The sequence below is a fragment of the Agelaius tricolor genome, unplaced genomic scaffold (assembly GCF_023055355.1).
Source record: "Agelaius tricolor isolate 1412-34295 unplaced genomic scaffold, bAgeTri1.0.p SCAF_19, whole genome shotgun sequence".
NCBI lineage: Eukaryota > Metazoa > Chordata > Aves > Passeriformes > Icteridae > Agelaius > Agelaius tricolor.
The window spans coordinates 15514700-15538184 of NW_027269279.1; the positions used below are offsets into that span (position 1 = coordinate 15514700).

The 23485-nt window shown below is 55.1% G+C and overlaps 1 protein-coding gene across 1 annotated transcript in view; it reads right to left on the minus strand.

Annotated features, from left to right (window-relative positions):
* Positions 1 to 23485, minus strand: part of ABCA3 (ATP binding cassette subfamily A member 3) — a 31778-nt gene that overhangs the window by 7457 nt on the left and 836 nt on the right. Inside the window, exons 2-22 of the mRNA XM_071444555.1 lie at positions 19258 to 19342; positions 16206 to 16470; positions 15453 to 15580; positions 15206 to 15371; positions 12976 to 13235; positions 12195 to 12311; positions 11556 to 11676; positions 10557 to 10730; positions 9764 to 9945; positions 8488 to 8634; positions 8033 to 8162; positions 7144 to 7298; positions 6252 to 6407; positions 5751 to 5961; positions 5317 to 5467; positions 4271 to 4369; positions 3918 to 4110; positions 2779 to 3082; positions 2016 to 2289; positions 918 to 1122; positions 242 to 461 (exon numbers count right to left, since the gene is read on the minus strand). Of these exons, the coding sequence (XP_071300656.1) occupies positions 242 to 461; positions 918 to 1122; positions 2016 to 2289; positions 2779 to 3082; positions 3918 to 4110; positions 4271 to 4369; positions 5317 to 5467; positions 5751 to 5961; positions 6252 to 6407; positions 7144 to 7298; positions 8033 to 8162; positions 8488 to 8634; positions 9764 to 9945; positions 10557 to 10730; positions 11556 to 11676; positions 12195 to 12311; positions 12976 to 13235; positions 15206 to 15371; positions 15453 to 15580; positions 16206 to 16470; positions 19258 to 19311 (3712 nt within the window). The 5' untranslated portion in view covers positions 19312 to 19342. The remainder of the gene's footprint in view (positions 1 to 241; positions 462 to 917; positions 1123 to 2015; positions 2290 to 2778; positions 3083 to 3917; positions 4111 to 4270; positions 4370 to 5316; positions 5468 to 5750; positions 5962 to 6251; positions 6408 to 7143; positions 7299 to 8032; positions 8163 to 8487; positions 8635 to 9763; positions 9946 to 10556; positions 10731 to 11555; positions 11677 to 12194; positions 12312 to 12975; positions 13236 to 15205; positions 15372 to 15452; positions 15581 to 16205; positions 16471 to 19257; positions 19343 to 23485) is intronic.

The following is a 23485-nucleotide window of genomic DNA, read 5'->3' on the forward strand; positions in this document are numbered from 1 at the left end:
CTGAAAGAGAACAGGTGGATCAATGAATTAGAGACTGCTGGTTTGGGAGAAAAAACCCTGATACCTGAAAGACCCTGAAGTTTAGAGAGAAACCAAACATATTTTGTCACATTTAATGAGTTAGAATTGACTGTTGTAGTGTTTTATGGCTATTGTGGGACCAGCCCTGGGGTCAGAGAGCCCCCCTGGGGCCTGGACCTTGTTGGTGATGGCTGGGCAGGTAGAGAGGGCAGTGACCCACCTGGGATGCTCATGATGGTGACGGCGAGGAAGGTGGCGGTGCCGGAGAGGATGTTGAAGATGGTCAGACGGGTGTAGGCCGTGGCTGCCACCGAGAAGAAGAAGCTGAGGAGGTACATGAGGGGGATGATGGCCCAGCCATAAAGGAGGAAGATCAGCATCACGTCAACGAGGTGGCTGTCTTGGGTGAAGGCTTGCACATTGAAGGCTTGGAATATCACCTGGGACACAGCAATGTGGGGAGAAGGCACATTTGGCTTGACCTCAGGCGATGTCTCCTTGTCCCAGTGGCCCAGGGTAACATCAGCACTGCACTGACCCAGACAGCCCCTCATGGATGGGTCCTACCAGCAGCCCATGGCTGTCCCCAGGGGAGGCCCTTTCTACAGACTGGGATGCAGAAGAGATCTGGGGAATTCCTCTCCAAGATCTCATGGATTTAACATTTTCTAGTCCCAAAGAGGGAGGACAGAGGATACTGTCAGAGGACAATGCCCCAGCTGGTTGGCCATGGTCCAGCTCCCAGCAGGACCAAGGGACAGCTTTCTAGCGGGTCCTTTCTACAGAGACATTGCCAGTGGCCTTGTCCTTCTCCCTGCACCCACGCACATCCCAGAGGAGCAGCGCCCAGCACTCCCACCAATGGGGAGGGCATTGGGGTGCCAGGGGTGACTCACCAACATCAGAGCACAAGGGATGAGGAAGTTGATGATGTCCCAGAGCAGGGCAGAAAGCCAGAAGTTGACCACGTACACGCCACTGACGAACTGGACATGCTTGGCCTTGATGGCGCGTTCGCTGACCAGCAGCAGCGCGAAGGTGCTGGCGAGAGAGGCCATCCCATACAGCAGGTTGATAGCAATGGCAAAACCAGTCTGGCCTCTGTGGGGACAGGGGGACACGTTAGGGCAGGGACACCTCAGCAAACCAGTGCTGAGGCTGCACAGGGACAGCAGAGAATCTCAGAATAGTCTCAGTTAGACGGGACCCACAGGGATCATCCAGCCCAGCTCCTGGCCCTGCACAGACACCCCAATAATCCCGCCCTGTGCACCCCTGAAAGTGTTGTCCAAATGCTCCTGGAGCTCTGGCAGCCTTGAGACCAGAACCATTCCCTGGGGAGCCTGGTCAGTGCCCCAACACCCTCTGGGGGAAGAACCTTTTCTTGATTTCCAGACTAACCCTCCCCTGACACAGCTTCAGCCGTTCCTTCAGGTCCCGTCTTTGGTCACAGAGAGCAGAGATTAGCACCTGTCCTCTGCTGCCACTCTTGAGAAAGCTGTGGCCAGCACACCCACACTGGGCTTCTTGAAGAGGCTACACTTAGCCAACATGCTGAAGAAACACTCAAGGGTGACAATCATCCCCCAGGCATAGCCCACCCTGCACACCACAAAAGTTCACGCTGCCTTGGTGAGGTCTCAGACATGGCCGCTCTGGTCTAGGTGAGGTTCAGAGGCCCTGGATGTGGGGTTTTGTGAAGAGCATGGCCACATGGCCTCCACTACTACGAGCACCCAGGAAAAATAACCGCAGCCAGTATCTCAAGGGGACAGCCAACCTCTGAGATGTGCATGGGGTGACGTGGCTGCCAGGCTCAGCAGGGAAGTCATCTCCACAGATTTGCCCTCCTGACTTCCTGAGTGCAATCACAGCTACATTTGGGGCTGAGAAGCTCCAGCCTGGCTTCTTCACTGACTCCAGCACAACCAAGCCAACCTGCACCCATGGGAGCCCTAGCAGGAAAGTGAGCCCTGTGCCATCACCACACGTACTCCATGAGCTGGTCCTTGGCCTTCTCGGTGATGTTGCGGGGCTGGGGATAGTTGGTGACGGTGATGGAGGCGTTGGGGCCTGCCAGCACCCTGAGGATGGCGCTGTCAGCCAGCATGAGGGCGGTGGCTGGGGAGTGGTAGGCCTGGTTGTTGAAGAGTGCCGTGACCAGCGTGCGGTTCCCCATGGCCTCGAAGGAGGCGGCTGCAATGTAGTGCTCGTTGAAGGCTCCTCCTTCCTCAGAGGCTCGGGAGATGAGGTACTCCTCCAGCCCACCTGCCAAACACCACCGCTGTTACGGGCGGGCTCCATCACACCACAGCTAACTGAGGCCAACTGGAAAAGACCCCAAGCAGACTCAGCCCTGGTGGCCCACCCTAGTCCTCATCACAGATACACAGATCCACAGAATCTCCTGAGTTGGAAAGGACCCACAAGGATCATCGACTCCAACCTCTGGCCCTGCACAGGACACCCAAACAATGCCACCATGTGCCTGAGAGCATTATCAAAGCTCCTTGAGCTCTGGGAGCACTGGGGCCATGACCATTCCCTGGGGAGCCTGTTCTAGTGGCCACAAACATGGGGTTGTGGAGAAGACGGCTCTGCTCAGATGAGGAGAGGTCCTGCCAATGACGCGACACTCCCACACAGGAAAGAAAAGCATCAGATATGGCACAGCTGGGATGTAAACCACCCACACCAGTGGCCCCTGGACATCCCACCAGGCACCACCTCCTCCAGGGGTGCTCCCTGAGCCCTCACCCAGCACCTCCAGTGGCGACTGACGCTGGGCATCCAGCAGCTCCGTGTACTGCTCCGCCAGCCTCTGTGGCAGCCTCGCGGCGCCCGACACCGAGAAAGGTACGATGGTCTGGCCATAGGGCTCCAGCGTCAGCCGCAGCTGGGACGAGTCCCGTGGGCCTGGGAAGGTCTTGGCCACGATGAGGGCAAAGGCAGTGAAGATCAGAGGCACGAGGAACTGCGCCGCCACCATCTTCCAGTTGCGCCAGCTGTACATGGCCCGCTTCATGAACATGGCGTAGAACTGCTGGCAGCACAGGTAGAACTGCGAGGGGAGAGGCCGGGTCACGGTGAGCCCTGCCAGCTGGGGACACGTCACCGCATGCAGCTGATGTGGAAGATGACCCCAAACCACCGCCATCCTTATGCACCTGCCAGCCTGCAGCAGTCTGCTCTCCAGCTAAGCCTATAAAGGGATTAGCAGGGCAGCTGCCCAGCTCCAGCTCATCCAGCTCCGTGGCTTCTGAACGCGTCACAGTCACTTTGAGATCTCAGGTGCTAGAAGCAGCTTTAGCCATGACCTTTACCTTCCTCCACCTCCCAGCAGCTGAGGCTCCCAAACAGGATTACTGCAGGGCAGGTGTCAGCCAGAGCAACCGGGTGAACATCTGCAAGTGCCCCACCCAGTCCCTGCAAACACCTTCTGTGCTTTTCAAACCCAGCAACATCCTCCTCCCCCTCTGCCTTTGAGACGTGCCCTTGAGAAGACAAGGGACATTGATCACAGGCGCTGAGGCAGCGGGGCATGAAGGGCTGCCAGGGAACTGGAACACGAGCCTAGTGAGGGAAGGAAGATGGATTTTCTTATCTTCCTTCTGGAAAACCCCAACAATAGAACAACGGCAGGTGGAAAACCACATTAGATCACCTTGAAGAGCAACTTGGATCCCAAGATTAATATGAAGAGTAACCCTACTAACCCAAAAAATCATTTGTCCTAACAATGCAGATTCCAATGTGAACTTTCAATTTGATTGTGGTTCCAGACCACATGCAACAAGAGCAACTGTGGGGGAGGCTCCACCTGGTAACCCTACTTCAAGCCCCTCCCTTCACACATCGTCTCCCCGTTCCTGCTGCACCGACCCCCCAGCACTCACCCCGGTGTTGAGCTTGATGCTGGAGCAGTCCTCAGTAATGAGCGCCCCGCTGTCATCCGTCATGTCTGTCATGCCACTCAGGCTGCTGGAGTCATCCATGGCCCAGTCGTTGGAGCGTCTCTCGTGCTGGTACTGCAGAGCAGGCAGCTGGATGGCCTGGATATCCATGCTGGAGTCCACGAGCTTCCCAACCCTGTGCCAGGAGGGAAAGCAGGTGATGAAACAGAACCAGGCAGGATACAGCTGTTCTGAGCTGGGGAAGCCAAAGCCAAGAGACCAAAGCCAACAAGTGCCCCAGAGGGCTATGCTGGCCATCACCAAAGCACATGGGCACTGGTCACCCCTCCACCTACCTGAGGAACACCTCCTCCATGGTGGTGACTGAGGCGCCATAGCTGGCGATGCCCAGCTCCTCCCGCCTCTGCTCCAGCTCTGTGAACAGGGCCTCAAACCTGAGCAGAGAAGGGAGACATCAAACGCTGACACTCGTGGGAGGGGACACTCAGGGGTAAAGACCCTCTGGGCATCAGTCCTGCGGCTGGCTGGAGTCTTGCATCCAACCCCAGGGTGACCTGTGGCACTGAGCACACCCCTGTCCCCCAGGGCAGACTTTGGGCTCCACTGGCTGTTCTTGCCTCAGTTATTACAGAATCATGGAAATACAAAAGGGTTTGAGTTTGGAATGGACCTTACTGACTATCTCATTCCAGCCCCAGCCATGGGATGGGACACCTTCCACTATTCCAGGGTGCTCCAAACCCCATCCACTTGGGCCTTGGGCACTGGCAGGGATGCAGGGGCAGCCACAGCTGCTCTGTGCCAGGGCCTGCCCACCCTCACAAGAAACAATTCCTAATTCCCAATATCCCATCCATCCCTGCCCTCTGGCAGTGGAAGTCATTCCCTGTGTCCTGTCCCTCCATCCCTTGTATCCCTTGTCCCCAGTCCCTCTCCAGCTCTCCTGGAGCCCCTTTAGGCCCTGCAAGGGGCTCTGAGATGTCCCTGGAGCCTTCTCCTCTCCAGGTGAGCACCTCCAGCTCTCCCAGCCTGGCTCCAGTCCTTGGAACATCTCTGTGGCCTCCCTGGACTTGTTCCAGGAGGTCCACATCCTCCTGCTGGTGCCTCCAGACTGGCAGGGAGCACTGCAGGAGGGGTCTCACAAGAACAGAGCAGAAGGAGAGAATCAGCTCCCCTGATCTCCTGGGTCTATAGATCTGATTTCAGAGCCAGAACATCCTGCCTTGTGTGTGCCACCCTCAGCACTACAGGAGGAACTGAATCCCATTTTCCATGACCAGTGCTGATGCAGGGAGCAGCTCCCCTTTCCAGCAAGCCTGTGAGACAGTGTGTGAAGAGAAGGGACCCCCCAGGGAGGGGCAGCAGAGGGCAATGCCATTACCTGTGGGTGCTCTCCTTGGGCAGGATGAAGGACAGCTCTGCCCCGGCATTGCTCTCCATGGTGGCGTTGGGCACGTACTGGCAGATGAGGCGGGAGATCTCTCCCAGGTTGCAGTAGGGCTCCTTCACCATCACCATGTGATATCCAGCCCCTGGGGGGAGCCATGAGAGAAGGGAGAGGAGGGTCAATCCCAGGCCAGCCCAGCCTGGGCAGGGGGCTGGGACAGAGAGGGATGCACAGGCACCGCTCTGTACCGGACACGGACACCATGCAAGAGCAAATGTGAAGATGGGCCCCAGGAGAGGCTGAATAGCAGGATGGGGAGCACCAGCCATCAGGCAAGGAGCAATGGATCCCCTCCCTGCTCTCTCTACCCCTCCTGCTCCTCCCTGGCCAGGAGAGGACACGGAGCACAGCCTGCTCTGCCCCCATACCGTATTTGCGCTTGAGGAAGAGCGAGGAGCCGCAGCACTGCAGCTCGCCCTTGGCCATGATGGCTATGCGGTCCCCCAGCAGGTCTGCCTCATCCATGAAGTGAGTGGTCAGCAGGATGGTTCTGTTGCTCCTCTGCTGCTGCAGAAGATCCCACGTGGCTCTGCGGGAGGCTGGGTCCATCCCTGATGTTGGCTCATCCAGCATCACCACCTGCACTCAGGAGATGGGAGCAGGTCAGAAAGGGCTGGGGGAGGCCCAGCAGCACAGGAGGGGACAACCTCAGGGCCCAGGAGAAACCTCGGCCTCACAGCAATGATCTTGGGGAGCAGCTACCAGACAGCAGAGCCTCAGGGCGTGACCCTCAGAGTGGGGGTGCTCCTGCCCGCTCCCCGCTGTCCCTGCTTCTCCCACTGGCTCACTGCACTTGAGGAACAGCCTCAGAGCCACCTCAAGGAGCTGCACTGGCCCCAGGTGCGAGGGGGCCCAGCAAAGGCACCTACCTTGGAGTCCCCGATGAGGGCGATGCCAATGGACAGCTTGCGCTTCATGCCCCCGGAGAGAGCCTTGCTCAGGGAGTGGCGCTTGTCCTCCAGGCAGAGGATCCTCAGGATGTGGTTGATCTCCTCAGGACACTTGGAGGCTGGGTATCCCTTCAGCTGCCAGACAGGGGAAGGGAGGAGTGAGCCCACCTGCAGGGCTGCCAAACCCCACCACACTCCCTGCTCCGCACTCAAGACAGGAAAGTGGGGAAGCAGAGCTGGACTCCTGTGCACCCCTGCAGGAGCTGGCACAGCTGGCAGGGGTGGTTCCATGGAGTTCTGCTGTCTCCACTCCTCCACCAGCCTGCAGATGAGGTGGGAAGAGGATGCAAGGGCTGTTCTGCTTATCATGGAATCATGGAATAGTTTGGGTTGGAAGAGTCCTTTAAGATCATTTAGGCCAACTGCCCTGCCTTGGGCAGGGACACCTTCCACTATCCCAGGCTGCTCCAGCCCCATCCAACCTGGCCTTGGACACATTCAGGGATCCAGGGGCAGCCACAGCTTCTGTGGGTAACCTGTGCCAGGGCCTCATCACCCTCACAGGGAAGAATTTCTTCTGTATATCCCATTTAACCCTGCCTTCTCTCAGTGTGAAACCATTCCCCATTGTCATTCCAGGCCTTTGTCCAAAATCCCTCTCCTGGAACCCCTGTAGTCACTGCAAGATGCTCCAAGGTCACCCTGGAGCCTTCTCTTTGCCAGGTGAACACCCCCAGCCTGGCTCCAGAGCAGAGGTGTTCCACCCTCTGACCATTTTTGGACCCACGTGATATATCTCACCACACTTCCCCACCTCCAGGAGCCCAGGCGCCTCCCCAAGGGCTGTCCCCCTGCTCAGTGCCAGGCTCACCCCTGCATAGAAGTGGAGGTGCTCTTCCACTGTCATGTTGTCGAAGAGGACGTCGTGCTGGGGGCACAGCCCCAGGCTGCGGCGGATCAGCACCATGTCCTGGGAGATCTCGTAGCCGTTGATGTAGGCCTGCCCGCCTGTCGGGGAGTGCAGACCTGTGGGGAGCTCAGGGTGACCCCAGTGGCAAAGAGACAGCGGAAATGTGGAGGGTCCTGATGAGCATTCACCCCCCCGCCGCCAGCTTTCTGCCAAAAACCAGAGCAGGTCTGTCTCGTGCTCAGGCTGCGGGACAGCAGCTTCCTCCTGCTGCAGGATGGGCTGCAGGGCACCCACAGGTGGGAACTGGCCACCAGTGCAGAAAGGAGAGGAACAGGCAGGTCAAACACGGTTCTGAGCCGTGCAGAGAGCCAGGCAGGGCCAGGGCAGAGTTCCAGGAAGGTCCCGTGAGCCCCCTGAGTTGCCAGGAGCAGCTCAGAGCAATAGAGAACAGAAGAGGACAGTCAAAGGTCATTGTGACCCTTGTGCCAAAATAGGTATCCTGGAGCCCAGCAGATCAAGAATGACAAACACCAGTTCCACCTTATCTGTGTTACCATGGCAAAGCCTACAGAGAGCCATCCTGGACAGCACGTCCAGTCTCTTCTCACAGCTCTCCAGCACAAAACCTTGCTGCCATTTCACCCACTGGCTGATCCCACTCTTGTGGAGGGCTGAGCAGGGACCCTCCATGCTCCTTTATCCCCCTCTCACTACCCTGGCACTCCTAGCCAATGGCTCAGGAAACTAAAGGTGCTCCAAGGAGATCAAAAACCCCTCCCCACCCTCAGAGACAAGGTCTGGCTCTTGTTCGAGGGTAAAGCCATCAGTTCCTGCAGCAGGAGACTCCTACCTGTGAGCATGGACAGAGTGGTGGTCTTCCCAGCACCATTGTGTCCCAACAGGACAGTGATCTGCCCCTCGTACATGTTCACTGTCAAGTCCTTCACTGCCTCTTTTGTCTTGTTTCCCACTTTGAAGACCTGTGGAGATCAAGTCCATGAGTTGGTGCTGCATTTCAGGCAAGTGCCTCAGCTCCACCCAGCAGGCAAAGCCTGGGATGCTCACGGGGTGTTACCAGGAGACAACAGGTCTAATTCAGGTAAATACAGATGTCAACAAGTTAAATACAGATGTCACTGCACCTCTAAGTACGCAGCACTTCATCCCACCACAAAATGCAGCTGGGTCTGGGGAAGAGCCATACCCAGCCCCAGGGCAGCACAAGGATACAGAAGCTGTCTGCAGGCAACAGAATTTACAAAACCAATATTATGGTGTGTTTGTGCCCTGCTGGGCAGTCAGTACCTTGGACAGGTGCTTTATTTTGATGCCTGACACGAGGTCAGCTGGCTCCTCCTCAATGTACTGACTCTTCAGGGCTTTCTCAGGGTCCTCCTCCTCCTCTTTCTCTTTCCCCACAACAGTCCTGGGCCGCCCACACCAGTACGAGGGCTGATGGAGGAAGGGAGAGACAGAAATCAGGCACAGGCAGAGCCCATCTCTTCATCCCAGCCTTGGCCACCCTCCTCCTCCCACAGACATCTCCCAAGGATCTCCCAGACCGCTCTCTTTGGCCTGGGAATTACCAACCAGAACATCTTCAGCAGGCAGGGCTGACACGATGGAACAGCTCCTCCTGCCCTCCCCCATCTCTCCCTTACAGCAGGACTGCCTGTGCTTACACAGCAGCTCTTCCCCAAATTCCACTGAGAAGTAAAATCACTCAGGCGGAATCATCCTGCCCAGGAGAGCCCATGGATGACCATCCCCTCCAAAACACCTGAAAAACACTAAATACAGCCTGGGGTCCAGCTGCTGCAGTCACAGCCCCTTTTTTTTGATGTGGCTCTCTAGGAATGAAACTAAGTGTTTGGGACCTTAAATCCTGGTGGGAATAACAATTCAATAACTCCTGGATGCAAAATCAGCTTTTGTCAATGGCTGCATCTCTGTTTCCCCAGTCTGACTGCAAGAGGGAGTGAGATGCTGGAGTGAAACCACTCTAGGATTACGAATTTGGAAGGGAGAAGGAAAAGCCTCTCTATCAAATAACAAAGGATCCATCTCCAGTATCCAAACAGAACATATTCTCCCTGCAGCCATGTAGCTGCAGTGCCCACTGCAGCTGCAGCTGCTGAGGGTGATGCCAAGTGTTTGGCTTGGCAGAGCGAGGGTGGCTCAGCTGAGGGGTCACACCCACCCTGGCACGTGGCAGCTGGCAGTGAGACACAGGTCACCCATGCCCGCCTGCATGGCAGTGCTCAGGGGTGTCAAATAGCTGGATCTGGTTCCTCCCACCTGGGGTTTCTCTCCAATGCATTTGCTTGAGCCTGGAGACATTTAAGAACATCCTGCATGCCAGAAGTGCTGGGAGAGAGCTCTAAAGCCAAGATGACCTTCATCCACAGTAAAAATCTACAGCTGCATCAGCCTTTAGTGAGGACATGCTGCAGGCCCTGTGAGTTTGGAGGCCAGATGGTGCCACCCTTGGCCATCTGTCTGGCCTACTACACAGCACAGAAGTGGTGACTGTCCCAAGTGATGCCCCTCCAGCCCAGGGAGGGGTGTAAGCAGTGCTTACCGTGAGGAAGAAGTACCAGGGCTGTGGCACACCGTACTCCCCAGGGAACACAGCCTCCACGTACCAGGCCACCACACCATACAGCACCGAGTCCAGGAGCAGCATCCCCAGCACCTGGGCCAAGGTGAAGTTGTCATCCACGCTGATGGGCTTCATGAGGTCCCTCCACTGGATGCCAGTCCCTGCAAGGCACATGGGACACTGCTCCCTCTGCATCCCCAGGAGGACCATCTTCTCCAGGACTGGCAGAGAGCAGCCCCTCTGCCAGCTCACTGCTCCCTAACCAGGAGCCCCTGCACAGCTCTGTGATCCTCTACAGATGGAGGGAAAAGAGGCACTGACCCCTCAAGGCTCCCCACCCCACCATGCTCCTTCCATGGCATTCTCTGCCACTGCCTGGGAAGAAATGATTCCTTCTCCAGCATCACCCCTCCAATCACTGCAGCCACCGAGCTACTGCCACACCAAGTAAATGCATGGCTCTGCATGGAACCAACAACAGAGTCTTTTAAATTAAAGAAATTAAGGATATATATTGTGAAGGAGAAAATGCAATGGTTCTCATCCATTAGAACAGAATTCCTCCGGTAATTAAAGTGAGGATGGTCCTTTGCACAGCACAGGGGCACAGGAACAAGTTCAGAGAGCCCTGGTATGAGAGCAATCAGCTCTAGTAAGAAGGAAATTGTTTCTTTTCTCCAATGTCTCTCCACCAAGCCAGTGCCACCCCACCACAAATGAGGCTGACAGGAAGGGGATGCTGCTCTTCCCAGGAACAGATGGCCCTGCTCACCTTTCCCTTCAAACATGCCGATGAGCTGCGCCCCCATGGCCATGGCCACGTTGGAGATGAGGCAGGATGCCAGCTTCTGGCTGTGGGACATCAGGTCATAGCGGGGCGAGATGAAGAAGTAGGGGATGTAGGAGAAGAAGTAGAGGAAGCCGCCAGCAGCAGCCGCAACGTTTGCTGCCAGCACAGGGAAAAGCAGGAGGGACAATGTCAGGGGATGTCACCCAGCACTGCTCACCAACTCCCCACCCAGGGACGTTCCAGATTTGTGCACTAAGCATGGTTATGTAGGGGCAGCACAAGGACACACACACATCCCAGCAAGGCAGGAGCCTGAACCTGACCCCAGCCCCATAGTGGGCAGCTGCAGAAGCCTCTGCCCATCCCAGAGCAGAATCTGGGGCCAAGCCAGCCAGATGAGGCCCTAAGACAGGAGCTTGTTATAGTACCAGGGAATGGTCTGGGTTGGAAGGGGCATTAAAGACCACCTTGCCCACCCCCTGCCATGGGAAGGGACACCTTCCCCTATTCCAGGTTGCTCCAAACCCCATCCAACCTGGTCTTGAACAGTGCCAGGGATGGGGCAGCCCCAGCTTCTCTGGGCACCCTGTGCCAGGGCCTCTCCACCCTCACAGGGAACAATTCCTTCCCAAGATCCCATCCATCCCTGCCCTCTGGCACTGGGAAGCCATTCCCCCTTGCCCTGTCCCTCCATCCCTTGTCCCCAGTCCCTCTCCAGCTCTCCTGGAGCCCCTTCAGGCCCTGCAAGGGGCTCTGAGGTGTCCCTGGAGCCTTCTCTTCTCCAGGTGAGCACCCCCAGCTCTCCCAGCCTGGCTCCAGAGGAGAGGGGCTCCAGCCCTTGGACCTGCTCTGGTTTGGGAAGCAACGGTACCCACATCCCTTTCCACACACTGTGCAGAAAATGCAGCCAAAAATGGGAAGAAATGCCCCCTCACAAGTCCAAGTGTCAGTAACAAAAGGAGGCAGCTTAGGGGGACTCACCTCGTGAGAAGAAGGTGCTCACCATGAAGTTGAAGGAGATGGAGGAGATGGAGAAGATGGCGAGGAAGGTGAACACCAGGGTGGGGTCACTGTTGGTGAGCACTGCTCCCTGTTCGCTCACCTGCCAAGAAAATCTTGTGAAGCCCAGAGCTGCTGGAGCCAGCTGTGGCTTTAGCAGCACAGACCTGATGTTATCCAAGTGCTGGAGACAAACTCAGATGGGTGAGGACACCCAGAAACTCCCAGACCACTCCAGAGGGAGGAAATACAGACTGCCCTCATGTGATTCAGGATCTAAGGGGCAGGGATACCCTGGCCAACATCCAGAGAGCCCCCTTCTGCTTGCCCTGGTGTGGGCACATGCAGAGGGGAGAGCTCAAGGAGCACCAGAGGCTGTGGGAGCAGGGTAGTCCTGCTCTGCATGCAGTGTCCCTGGAGCTCCAATCCCCACCTCCCTCTGGGGGGAGTGACCCTGCCATGAATGCAACTGTGGGGCAGCACTGCTCATTTCAGTCCGGGAAACCCAAACTCCAGTCTTTGGAGGAGCCCTGGGACACCAGGACAGTCCCATGGCAGAGTGGCCCTGTCATCCCTGTGCCTCGCCAGCACAGAGTTTGTGGCCTGGGGACAGACGCTCACCTTGACACAGAAGAGCACAGTGACGAAGAACACGGACACCAGGAGGAAGAGGAAGAACATGAGGAACCAGGCACTCCAGTGCAACCAGTTGCTGAGGCCCATCATGTGCATGTACTCCTGTGGGAGGTCACAGTGTCACCCACAGCTGCACCCACACTCCCTGGGCACAGCCAGGGCAAGGCACAGGTGGCTTCCCCTTGTGGCACAAGCAAAGGTGGCAGCCCCAGGTACCAGCAGAATGGTCCTGCACAGCCACCAGCATGGTGTGGTGTCCCCCACCTCCCCAAACAAGGGCTGCCACCACTGGAGGAGTTCCCAGAGAGCTGAGCTGAGCCCAAACCCAGAGCAGGGTGCCAGTGGTGCCACCAGGGCCACCCAGCACAGGGCAGGACAGCCAATGCCTGGGGAAAGCCAAACCCTGCTGTTGTAAGCATCTGGCCGAGCTCCAGCCGCCCCCACAGCACACGCAAAACGGGTCTCTACATGCAAAAGGCAAAAACAGACTTCAAACAGACTGAACTCTTGAATCCAAAAGCTCTGGAACCCAGACATGTTGCCTCTCTCCCAGCCCTGGAGAAACACCATCCCTGTGGTCCAGGACCCCGGGTTGCATGGCAAGGAGAGCAGGATTAGCAACATTCTTCCCTGGGGCTCGCTAATCCGCTGCCATCCCCCTCTCCTGCTCACTGGCTCTACACCCAGCAGGGATTTTGTTCCTAATTTAAAGACATCATCCATTGGGAAAAGCTGCAGAGGGAGGGGAGCACATCCCAGCTCTCACCTTCAGCTTCTTCTCCTTCTCGTGGACGACGGCGCGGACGATGTTGAGCGAGGTGTAGGTGAAGCTGAGCATGAGCAGCAGGGGCAGCTGGTTCTGGATGGCCAGGAGGAAGAGGTCATTGACGTAGGCTGGGAAGGGGAAGCGCTGCACCACCACAGTGATGTTCTCCAGCACGCTGGCAGAGCTGGCACTGGCGTGGTACTGCATGATAGCCCTGTCCACCGCGTGCTGCACTGCCAGGAATCCCTCCCGGAGATAACCTGCACAGCAAGAACCACACCAGGAATAGACATGGGGCTGGGGTTTGGAGGGACAAACAGCCTTTGTGGGAAAGATTGCATGGGAAGAGGAACAGGGACTAAAACTGGAGTGCAGAGGAAAAGCAATATAAGCATCACTGTGACACAGGGAGCTGGGGAAGGATTGATACCACAGCAAATTCACTGAATCACTGGTTTGGCTTGGAAGGGACCTTAAAGCTTATCTTGTTCTACATCCTGCCATGGGCAGGGTAACCTTCCACTAGACCAAACCAGGATCTTCCATAACCATCATTTAGGAGAGGCTACCAGGAAAACTCTGTTCATGGTTGCTGTCCTGCAGTATGGCTGTGACTTTGTAATGGGGAGATTCTCTGTCACCATCAACCACCACAAGTCACTGGGCTTGTGTTATTCCCCCGTTTCTTTGTAAACCAGAAGAATAAGCAATACTACACAGGTTGCAGTCAGAAGAAGTATATCCTGTGACTCACACATGTGGTGTAAACTTTTGTGCATTAGAAAACACTGCAAATATTTAAATTTCCCAACAGCATCTCCCAAGTGGGAAGGGACCCACAAGGATCCTGAGGCCAACTCCTGGCCCTGCACAGACACCCCAACAATCCCACCCTGGGCTTCCCTGGCAGCGCTGTCCAAAGGTTCCCGGAGCTCTGGCAGCCTCGGGGCTGTGCCCATTCCCTGGGGAGCCTGGGCAGTGCCCAGCACCCTCTGGGAGAAGAGCTTTTCCCTAATCTAAACCTCTCTTGATACAGCTTTAGACAACAAAATCAACTTAAAATAGTTTATTTTTAAGTGGAGTTGCTGCCAAATGTTACCTGAACAGGAACTTAAATTCTCTTGCAAAACCCCAAATGAACATTTTGAAAGTCAGTGGGCTAAAATGACCCACAGAGAGAGAAGATAACAGTGGAATTATGAGATTGGGAACTTTGTTTGATATTAACTCATGTACTGAGCAAACACTCTGGGGCTCTGCTTTATTTACATACTGTGAGCAAAACCTGTTTGCCCACTTCCTCACCCTCACTCTCCCTGGACACTGCAATAGAATACAGAGGGAGAAATCCCACTGAGGGAAATATTCCCTCTGCCACCACAGGAGGAGTTCCCAAAAATCCAGTCCTAAGCCAGCAGCAGCTCCAACAATGTCCCTGCTGGCTCATGCTCTGCCAGTGGTTTGGCTGCCCTTAAACACCGCAAACCATAGAACTGCTCTATTTACTTCTCAAGTACTTAAACAGTACAATAAACACGGGGCAGTTTGGATAGTGATATAAAATTTCCATTAAAAATTGAAATGGGAAAAAAATTAAATTTTAAAATGGTTCATGCACATTAAAATTTATTCTTATCCAACCCTGCTCAGCAGAGGTGCCCAGAGGCCAAGCAGTGCCCATGAAGTCACACAATAAAATTTAAATAAAGGATAGCTATAATATAACAAATATAAGAAAATTGTAAATATATTCCAATTACATCTAAGTAATTAATAATAATTCAACAAAATAAAGACATATTAATATATAAATAAATATTAAGAAGCTCTATAGTAAATCATTAATTAATATTTAAATATTAATTTAAAATCGCGTCATTATTGGATGAATTGTTTATATATGCACAAAACTGAATATAAACATCTATAGAAAAGCATAACCATTTAACTATTTATATATTCATAAAGATTTATATGTAAATTTTAACATTTCAATATATATAAATATTTAATTGCTTGTATATATAAAATAAATATATTCTTATAACAAACAAATATTTAATTGTTCGCTTTATACAGATATAAATTTAATGCTGGTATAAATATAAATCACTACTTCATTATAATTAACTGAATTTAAAAATTTCTTTTAGATGAACCTATTTCTTAAAAAGCTCAGAGCCTGCCACGTGCTGTAGGAAGGTGACCCCACGTGCTGGGCCGTGCTCACCTGGTGTGCCCCCATCAGCAAACTTGGCCTCGCGGGGCCCGGGCAGCTGGAAGAGCGGGAAGAGGTAACTGGTGTGCCAGTCCCGGTCCAGGTTGGGGTTCAGCCCCATCTGCTCGCTCCGTGGGGCGTTCCTCGGGCTGTACTTGAAGCGCAGCTCATACTCCACCTGCAGGGAGGGTCGGAGGTGGGTGGGACAGAGCCGGGTGACACCCGGCTGGGGGATGCTGTCCCACCTTCCCTGGCTCACCTGGAGGGGCAGCGGGGCCGAGCTGTGAGGGAAGCGGTGCCGGAACACGACGGCGGCCAGGACGCTGCCCGAGCGGTTGTCCAGCCTGACGTACTCCTCAAAGTCCCGCTCCGAGGGGAAGCCCTGAGCTGTGGGGCAGAAACAGGAGATGCAGGGACAGGGCACAGCAAGGCACCATGCACTGCTGCTCAGCCACCCCCAGGAGCATTGCTGGGTCCAGGACAGGAGGGATGTGCTGTGCCTGCTGTCAAACACGGGGGAGTCACACAGGATGCTGCCCTGTATCCTGGGCATGAAGACATTCCTCCTCCTTGAGAGCAGGAGTCAGCTTTCCCACAGAAAATTCTAACAGATTGGAACACCGAGTGCTAAAATTTTCTGTGCCAAAAGATTTCCAAAAATACTCTTTCACAGGGAAGTGCTGCCACCTTCTTTAACTGTTTTAGGGTGATATTTTTCAAGACGGAAACTGCAATAAAACGAGACTAAAAAGCAACCCCAAATCCTGTCATTTTACTGAAAAAAACCCAAAAACCATCAAATGGTAGCCTTGAAGTTCAGCAAAAAATGGTGTTCCAGGAGCATGAGGATTCAGAATCAGTCACAGAATGGTTTGAGCTGGAAGGGACATGAAAGACCATCCAGTTCCAGGACCCTGCCATGGGCAGGGACACCTTCCACTGGACTAGGCTGCCCAGAGTACAGACTCACACCAATTTCTGGGGTGGAAGGAGCAGCCCCAGCCCTGCTCACCTCTGATGTTGATGGGCAGAGCTCTCTCCACCGCCTCGGCGATGCTCCGGACGGCGCTGCTGTTGGAGGGGACATAGGCCAGCTCCCAGGGGTTGCTGGCATGCTGGGAGGAGAAGAAGCTGGGCAGGTCATGCACAGACTGGCTGGGGTAGAGGGTGGCGTTGGGGTGGCTGACGGAGTGCACGCGGTGCCGCAGCGCGATCAGGATGGCGGCGAAGAGCAGCGGCAGGCACACCTCGATCAGCGTCACCAGGATCTGCCTCTTCTGCAGGCCAGGGGAAAGAGACAAACATGGGGCAAGGATATAAAATACATTATGTATCTGTATATACACAGACATCTAGACAGCTACCATCAGTATGTATCTATACACAGATTACCTATAGTACACTCTCTCTCTCTCTCTCTCAAGAGATAAAAATGAAGATGCAAACACAGAAGCTGGATAAGACAGTCATGAGGTTCAGGGCATGAGAACACCAAGAGCAATAGTGTTCTTGCATTCCACAAGGTTTCACAACCTGGGTTTTTCCAGAGGCCAGGAATGACACTGTGCTGGTTCCCACATCCTTTAGGACTCTCCAGCCAAGGGATCCCCTACCCTAAACACTGCTCCAGCTCAAACCAGCCTCCACCAGAGCCTTCCTCACCACACCACTGGCCTGAATGACCCAGGCTTGTGCTTTGCTCCTTCCCTGTGCCCTGGGGCTCTGCCGTGCAGCAACACTGCTGGAACCAGTGCAACTTTTCCTGCTGGAGCTGAGTTGCTCCAGGCAGCTGGACGTTGGATCTGCATCCCAGGATGGGGCCCAGCAGAGCCTCTGGCTACAGGAGGACTACAGCATGCCAAGCACACCAATGGGCACCAGTGGCATACCCAAGCCACTAATGCACTACACACAGTGGCTTTTTTTTTTTTTTTTTTTTTTTAATTGAGATTCAAGCAACTGGAGAATGAACTCCAGTGCTGCACTCTGGACCTTCATCCATCAATTCCCCCAGGGCTATCTCTCCTGCACAATGCCTCCTAGCCAGTAACACCCCCCACCAAGATAGGTTCATTAGCATCCAACCCAGGTCAATTAGCATTTCAAACTGGTGTCCCAGGGGAACTGTGGTCATCGAGCAACCTGCTCTAGTGGAAAGTGTCCCTGCCCATGGCAGAGCACCGGGATGGATGGTCCCTTCCAATCCAAACCATTCTGGGATTCTGTGATTTCCTCCTGCAAACCGAGCTGCCTTCACCCCAGGCCAGGCTCAAGAGCAGCACAGCACACTCAGCCTCAGCCACAGCAGTGACAGCTCAGAGATGTCCCTGCCCACAGGGGTTCATGGCTGCTCAGAGCATGTGCCTGGAGCAGCAGCATTAACCTTTTCTGAGGCCTCTGGCTAATTTGGGCTTCACAAGACATGGGGATTTTGCATGCTCCCCCTTTGCCAGGCTGGAAAGAGGAGCACCAAGAGCTTAAGTCTCACAACTTTGCTGTCTCAGCAACTGGATATTATGCAGCAGCTAGTGGGCAGGCTCAGGTGGGGCAGGTAGGGAGCCCTAAGTGCATCCTGGGAAGGGAGACGGCCCTGCAGGAGCCAGGCTGAACAGGATCTTGGACAGTTTGTCAAGAGATGATAAGGGAACTACCATTACCCTGGCTCTCAGCACCCACTGTCAAAGCCCAAAACACCTCTTGGGGATTCCCCTGGGAGGAAGAGTCTACTCCAGCCACAGCCAGCCCCAGCAGCATGGGCAGGAAGCAGAAGCTTCAGGCAGGCAGGGGAAAAGGAGCTTTCCCAAAGCCACACTCATAAATGCAAACGCTGCAGATGTCTGATGGGTTTATAATGCAGCCCTGGCAGCCCAGCTGCCTCCCACTGATTTACTATGGCACTAAACCGCTCCCTGTCTCCTGGGCTGCCTTCAGAACAGCTCTGCCTCCCTGAACTTGCAGGCTCACACACATTCACCAGCTCTGCAGCAGAAGTCATTCAAGTCTCTATTACAGAGGTGCCAGGGATACTCATCCCTAATCACCACCTCTGCCTGGCCCAAGCAACTCTGGAGAGCCACTGTCCTCTCAGTGGGCTGGGGGTGACTTGGGAGCTGTTTCTTTATCAGGAACAGGACCTTTAGTTGTATCCTGGCACAGCAGACCTGAGTCAGCTTGAGGCCTTGGAAAACACGCTGAGATGTATCCCCACCCTGGAGCACAGCCAGAAAACAACGCTTTTCCCCTGCACAGGGGATGGGGGATGCTCCTGGCTGCAAATCAGCCCTGCTGCCAGTCCCTTTTGTCCCCTCAAAGCCCAGTTCCCTGCTCTGTGCCTGCTGGAAGGCCGGGTGCGGCCAGCACTTCCCTCTTCCTTTGGGTTATTTTTACAGCAACGCTGTGCCGAGCTGCAGACGGGTAATTGAAAGTGTAAAGCCAGGCTGCAGCCATCCCTGCTCCCTCTTCTTCCCCCACACTCTGCCAGGGCTGGCTCTGGGTCCCAGCGGAGCCACACAATCCACCCAGGAACACCTAAAGGGGCTGTGGCCTGGGCCAGCACCAGGCAGGACCTGCCAGCCCTGCGGTCCCCAAATCCCTCAGTACCACCCAGCTGCCATGGTGGGAGGTGGGCTGGCAGTGGCTACCAGTGGTTTAATATTTTTAAGACCCCTAAAAGCTGCTCCTGAGAGTGGTAGAAAGCAATGAAGGAAAAGAACCCCAGGGCTCCAGTGGGTTTTGGAGGCACCGGGACTTCCAGAGGAGGTTGTGCAATGAGACAGCTCAGAAAACCCCACTGTCACACAGATGGGGGGTGGGTTACCCGGTGCCAGGAGAAGGGAGGGCAGTCTGGGGAGGCCAGGGACAAGGAAACTGAGTACAGAGCACAGCCCATAAGGTCACACAGCCCAGCACAAAACACACCACGTGCACAAATAACCCAGTTTTCCTCCTAGAGATGCCCTGAGTCCACAGGAGAGGTTTCCTGACAAAGCCAGAGGCTGGGCAAGCTCTGATGTACCCCCATTTAGCAGTGCCAGAAGCAGCCCCCGGGTGCAGTGCCAGCCTACCTGCAGGATGTAGTTCTTCCAGAGCAGCAGCCTGAACTGCCTGAGCAGAACCATCCTCCCATCAGAAGGGGCCCAGCGCAGGACCCTGGAGGAGAGAGAGGAGAGAGCTGTGAGTGCCAGCTGCTGGTGGAGCTGGGCAGCAGGAGGGCAGCATCCCACACCTCACACAGCCCAGGGCAGCTCTCTGCTCCCAGCCTGGAGCCACAACAGCTGGCATCACCCCAAAAATAACCATTGTGCTCCCTCTCCTAAGAGTAAGTGCCCCTGGTTTCTGGCATGGCTGTTCCCAGAGATGGAAGCTGCTGTTTCAGTACCAACCCTGGGTCCTTCCCAGCAGCAGGCAGCAACAGCCTTCCTCGAACTGCAGGAGCACAGGGTTACAGAACCATAAACACCGGCCCCAGGAAGGCCGTCAAACTCCTGGCAGCCTATTATTTTGGGATGGGTGGAGATTCCAAGCTGTGCCTCCACCTCCTGCCGTGTGAGGAGTTGGTTCTGCAACACTGGGTGCTTTCCCAGCAGAAACTCTGCTGCGAGAGGCAAGGATGAGAAAAGGGCAAGGGAAGCACAAGAGAAGGTCAGTGCTCGAGAATGATCCCCCGCTGCCTCCTCCCCCTCTCGGGAAGCATCCGCCATCCCTTCAAGTTGTTTGTGTCTCCATTTGCAGTGGCATTTCCTGACAGAGCACTGCTATCCCACCAGGACGCTGGCTGGGATTTTGGGCTTGCAGAGCAGCACGGAGAAGGAAGAGGCAGCCCTGGCACCAGCAGAGGCTCCTGCCCGCACTGCCGGACTCTGGGCAGCCCCCACCGAGCAGTGCCAGCCTCTGAGCATGGCAAACCCTGACAGGATCACAGTGGGCAGCTGTGGGGTCAGCTCTGAGCCAGTGCTCCAAAGCCTGGCAGCACTGAAAGTGCCATGGGGACACAGACGGGCACAGAACCCACGGGCAATGCCCTGGCAGGTGCCCCACAGCACGTTCTCCAGCCCTGGTTGGGATGGTATCAGCTCCCTGGATGCAGCTGGCACCCAGCAAGCTCAGCAGGGGTTTCAGGGTGCCCCAGTGAGAGGAGGGAGGTTGCTGACCCACCCTGCCAACCTTGGCTCCCGGGCAGGTGAACACACACAGCGAGCACAGCTCCAGTGGCAACAGAGCTGCAGCAACAGCAACCCGAGACACGCAGGGCACAGCAGCAACACCCACCTGCCTCACCTGCTCTCTGCCAGCAGCTCCTTGAGCTCTCCAGGAGCCTTCTCCGGCCTTGGCACACACCTTCCAGCCCCAACCCTAAACCCAGGAGCCTTCTCCTGCCCTGGCACACACCTTCCCAGGCTCAACCCTAAACCAGGAGCCTTCTCCTGGCTTTGCAAGCACCTTCCCAGCCCCAATGCTAAACTCAGATGTGTTCTCAGAGCACAAAAAACCCACCAGCTCTTTGCCACTCCATGCACAGAAGACAGATTCCCACAACAGCAGGGACATCTGTGTTCAAGGATCTTTCTCTAGGCAGGAAAAAGCAGAAATCTTATGCTTCAGCCCCATGAAGTCCACCAGAACCCCGCCCAGAGCAAGCAGGAAAGGAATAGCAATGGGGACTTGGCAAAGGCACCTTCAAGCACCTCACAAAGTGCCTTGTCTCCAGCTGACCTCTGGTCCACATGTGGCCAGGCTGTGCCCCAGGATCCCTTAGCAGCTCCCCAGGCCCACACACACCCACCCCACACAGCAGCATCTGAAGTGCCCCAGATAAGCCCCCCCACCCCCAAGCAGAAACCTTTGTTCTGCACCCCCTTGAGGGAATCCAGAGCAAACCAAGGGAATCCAAGTTGTGGCTCACTTTAAAGGACGAATGCTGCAGATCAGGCAGGAGCAGCTGCTGCCCTTGCAGAGATCCCAAATCCTGCTCGTCCTGCCGCACCCTCCAACTCAAGCTGCCCCCCCGACTGCCCCCAGCTGCTGCTGGGAAAATGTCAAGCAGCTCTTGGGTAATACAAACACTGTACAAAGACTGAAAACTGCATTATTGCCAATAAATATTTTTCAAGTTTTTAAGTGTTCCAAGAAAACTCGTTCTGGACCTTTCGCTTGCTGGAGATGAGAGGAGGAAGAAGCTAAGCTACAAAAGTTCTTACTGGATTTGGGAGCAAAAATGGTTTTCCAGGCTCTAGTATCCAAAGCACGAATTTTTTTTGCAACCCAAAAGAGAAAACCTGTTTTGGAAGGTGCTGCCTGGATCAGCCCTGAGATGTCCATGATCAGAGGACAGGACAGGTCCCAGGTCCATGTCTGGGCCCATCTTCGGCAGTTAGGGAGGGCTGAGTGCCACAGGTGGATGATGACCTTGGAGGCAACAAGGTGCCTTGCTGGGCAGCACATTGGGCTGCCCCTGCCAGAGATGCTCCTGCCTGACCTCAAGCACGACAAGATAAGACTGAATTTCCCACCAAGAGGCAGGGCCAAAGATCTGGGAGGAGAGAGAGGCGACCACCACCAGCTTCAGGGAGAGCAACCCAGCTCCTCTCCCTGCTGAGGAGTTCCTCCCTTCCCAGTTCCTCCCTTCCTCCTTCCTTGAGGAAGGGTCTCCTGAACACATGAGTGCGGACACACCCTCACCATCCTCAGGGAGGTCAGGGAGGAAGGAAACACTCCTGCCTGCCCATAGCCTGCATGAGTGGATACAAGACTGGTCCTCACCACTGGTCCCCACCAGCCCCTGCCGCAGTACCAAGCTGTGCCGGGTAACGTGGTGGCACCAGCTGCCAGCCTGGACCAGAGCTGTTCTGCCAGTGGATTTAGATGAGGACAGGCTGAGCATTGGCAGCAATCAAGGCCACAGCATCCCACCTCCTGACCCACTTCCACACCGCCTCGTTGCTGGGAGGTGGCTGTGCCCAGCCACCGCCTCAGCGGAAAGGGCCGAGCAAAGGCCATGTGCTCCCGGGAGCCTGCAGTTATTTTAGAGCACACACCACATTTCTGCTCTTCTGATGTCCCGTTCCCATAGAAACCAGCCCTGCAAATGGCAGACGTTGCCTTTTTTAATATAAACCCGGTGTTTCTTCTTGCTGGTTGACAGAGACACCGTGTCACCCCTACAAGATGAGCTGCCAGGTGCCTGCACCTCCGCAGCTGTGCCCGGGGTGGTGGCATCACACACCTGGCCAGGGCTGTCAGTCTCTGGGTACTTTCCACACTGTCACTGGAGCAGGAAATTCCTCTCTGCTCCCCACAGTGTCTGTGTTGGAAATTATTCAGCCATAGCAGGGCAAGGACTTTTTATGGCCACTGTTTACAGGAAGAGTGAGTGATTTCCAAGGCGGGTGCATCTAGAGAGTCCCAGGTCCTGCAAAGAGCAACCAGGGCCAGCAGGCCCCAGACCAGCCATGAGTGTTCAGTAACACACAGCTCTCACTGCTGGGCTGTCTTCACCTTCTCAGTGTTCACAGAGTTCTGGGAGTCACAGCAGAGTGAGACCATAAAAACCTCACCTTGGTTGTGAAAACAGTAATAAAACTTTCTAAGAGGCTGTAAGGTTGGTGGGGTGTTGGGTGCAGCAGGGACCAGTGACCTCACAGCCCTCTACAAACCCAACACCAAGTGTCCGACACATAAGATATGTGAGTCTGGGTTTGACCCAGACAGGAACTTCAGGCCTTGAAATAAAGAAGAAAGCTGAGGCTAGATCCTGTTTGCAGAATGAGAGATTGGCTTGTGCCCAGCTGCTGCCCTGCAATGGGAGTGGGTCCGTGGGCATAGGGAGCCTGATGGGCTCCATGGTTGCATCTGTAACTGCCTTTGTGCTGGGGCAGCAGCAGGAGAGAGGGGAGGAAACTGCTGCAAGAGCTGGTCATCCCCTTTGCCTTAAAAACAACATCACTGGTTTGCCCAGTGAGTTTGCAGTTGCTCATAAAAAGACAAACTCTGCAAACTCACTGGCCTCATGAATTTAGCAAGAACAAGGGCTGGAGCCCAACACAGGGGTTTCTCATGGACCCTTGTACAGCCCTGCTCCTGCCCTGCAGTTCTCAGTGGCTGGGCAGGACAGGCCACCTGGGCAGCTGTGAGCAGAGGATAGGGAGATCCCTTCTGCTTCTACTTGGTTTTGAGCATTTCCAGGGATGGGGACTCCACCACACTCCTGGGCAGCCCGTTCCAGTGTCTGACGACCCTTTCCGTGAAGAAATTTTCCCAATATCCAACCTAAACTTGCCGTGGCACAACCTGAAG